General features: G+C 53.2%; 1 protein-coding gene across 2 annotated transcripts in view; it reads right to left on the reverse strand.

Moving 5' to 3' along the window:
• Positions 1–2,278, reverse strand: part of LOC107215340 (tyrosine-protein kinase ZAP-70) — a 34,658-nt gene that overhangs the window by 14,045 nt on the left and 18,335 nt on the right. Inside the window, exon 2 of one of the 2 annotated variants that reach the window (XM_015651444.3) lies at positions 565–1,018. In XM_015651444.3, the coding sequence (XP_015506930.1) occupies positions 565–966 (402 nt within the window). In that variant the 5' untranslated portion in view covers positions 967–1,018. The remainder of the gene's footprint in view (positions 1–564; positions 1,019–2,278) is intronic. The other variant, XM_015651442.3, reaches the window with a different exon arrangement.

The raw sequence follows: 2,278 nt of genomic DNA on the forward strand, positions 1-2,278 counted from the left end.
GGTTTGGGATGGGTTTGTTTAGTTCTGGGTTGGGTTTGTTGGGGTTTGGGATGGGTTTGTTGAGGTTTGGGATGGGTTTGTTGGGGTTTGGGATGGGTTTGTTGGGGTTTGGGATGGGTTTGTTTAGTTCTGGGTTGGGTTTGTTGGGGTTTGGGATGGGTTTGTTGTTTGGGATGAGTTGTTGGCTTTTGGGATCAGAGCTCTGGGCTAAGTCAGGGAGCATCCCATGGGCTGCAGAGAAGGGGAAAAGCCAGCAAAGCGAGTTCTTCCTTGGGGAAAGGTCTGCAAAGCGAGTTCTTCCTTGGGGAAAGGTCTGCAAAGTGAGTTCTTCCTTGGGGAAAGGTCTGCAAAGCGAGTTCCAGCTGTTCCAAGGATGGGTCTGAAGGCTTGGGGAGACATTTAGACCAGTGTGTGGAGAAGAAACTGGGAAAGAGCAGGACTCAGACCCCTGACAGCACCAGGACCACCCAAAGAGAGGAACCTTACTCTGCTGGGCCGCACACGGGACACGGCAGTGCCAGAGGGGTCACGGCTTCCCAGCCCACCCCCGGAAAGACCCAGTACCTCCAGTTTCCAGGTCTGCCGCACGTACTCCCGCACCATGTTGTCCCTCATGCTGTCGAAGACGCCGGGCTGGGGCTCCACCCCGCTGGGACGGTTGCAGGGCTTGCGCAGGGGGCAGCAGAGCCCGTCGGCATCCTTGGAGTAGAACTCGCAGAGCTCCTCGGGGCCGCAGTGCGCCTTGCCCCCCAGGATGGCGTAGGTGCCGTTGAGCTGGCGCTCGATGGGGTAGTGGTAGAACTGCAGGTCGCACACCATGGACAGCACGTAGCCGCCCAGGCTGCGCAGGCACTGCCGCAGCAGGAACAGCCCGTCCGCCATCCCCGCCAGCTTCAGGTGCTCCTCGGCCTCCGAGCGCGCGATGCTGCCGTAGTAGAAGGGCAGGTGGGCAGCGGCGTCCGGCATCTCCCCGCCTTGACTCGATGATGGGGCTCAGCCTGGCAGGGAAGATTGGTCCCTGAAACGTGGTTTTGTGAAATGGTTTCATTGGGGTTCAGACTGCCCTGTCTAGAGGTTCTCCTGCTGGATCTCTGTGGGGTCATTTCACCACATCACTCTATTCTGCCCTTACTGGAGCTGGGAAGCGTAAATAAAAATTCACCTGATCTTGATTTAAAGATCCCAAGCAACAGAGGATCTCCTGGATCTTGATTTATAGATACCAAGGAATAAAGATACCACCTGATCCTGATTTAAAGATCCCAAACAAGAAAGAATGCCCCAAATCCTACAGTGAATTCCTCCGGTGCTTGATTACCTTCACTATTAAAAATGTGCTCCTTAAATCCATCCTGATGTTTTCAGCCTTGACTTCCTACTGTTTTCTCTCCAGCCTTGTTCACAATAAAAGGAAATTCTTTGGTCTCTCTGAATAAATGAGTTTTGCCATGGAGGTCTAGAAGGCCAAACCCTTAAATGCACTAAGATTAAAACACGAGGTAGATATGAAATGTCTAAAACAACATTTCGATAAACAACTGCACCAAGCACAGCGAAAGGAGAGAAACCCAAGTGCTTCTGGGCAGACATCAACCATCAGTCAGCAGGAACAAGAAGAAACCTTCCTTGAATTGTTTTTTAAACAATCTGTGGAATTTTCCCCTACAATACCAGGCTCTGGCTGGTTCCTGATGCTCTGATCCCCTTGGCAGAGAGGGCCCTTCGTTGACCAAGTCCCTGCAGAGCCCTCGGTGCTGAAGGGCTTTAGGACTTGTCTCTGTACAGGGCTTGTATCTCTATCTTGAATCATCTAAAATCCCACCCAGAGGGTGTTGGCAGGGCCCAGTTCGCTGCAATCAATGGAAACATTCTCATCACCAAAGGGTCTCATTTGTTCCCCTGAGCCTGAACTTTGGGGTTTCTCCTGCACAGACGATGACCCCAAAAAGATCAGAGATCTTCTTCATCTGTGCCTCCTGCAAACGCATCACTCATGTGAGGAGCAAAGAAACACCAGATTTTGGGGCAGCACTCTGGGTGTTTGCCCTGATTCTTCCCAATTTGACTTTTCTGGACATGGTGGGAGAAGTCACTTCCCTGTGAGCTGAGCCCGGTGCTGTGGCCTCTGCTCCCAGGCAGTGGCCAGAGCTGTGCCTGGACATGTGGTCAGTCCTGCCCTGGTGGTCAGTCCTGCCCTGGTGGTCAGCCCTTCTCTGGTGGTCAGCCCTGCCCTGGTGGTCAGTCCTTCTCTGGTGGTCAGCCCTTCTCTGGTGGTCAG

Source organism: Parus major, chromosome 28 (assembly GCF_001522545.3).
Source record: "Parus major isolate Abel chromosome 28, Parus_major1.1, whole genome shotgun sequence".
Taxonomy (NCBI): domain Eukaryota; kingdom Metazoa; phylum Chordata; class Aves; order Passeriformes; family Paridae; genus Parus; species Parus major.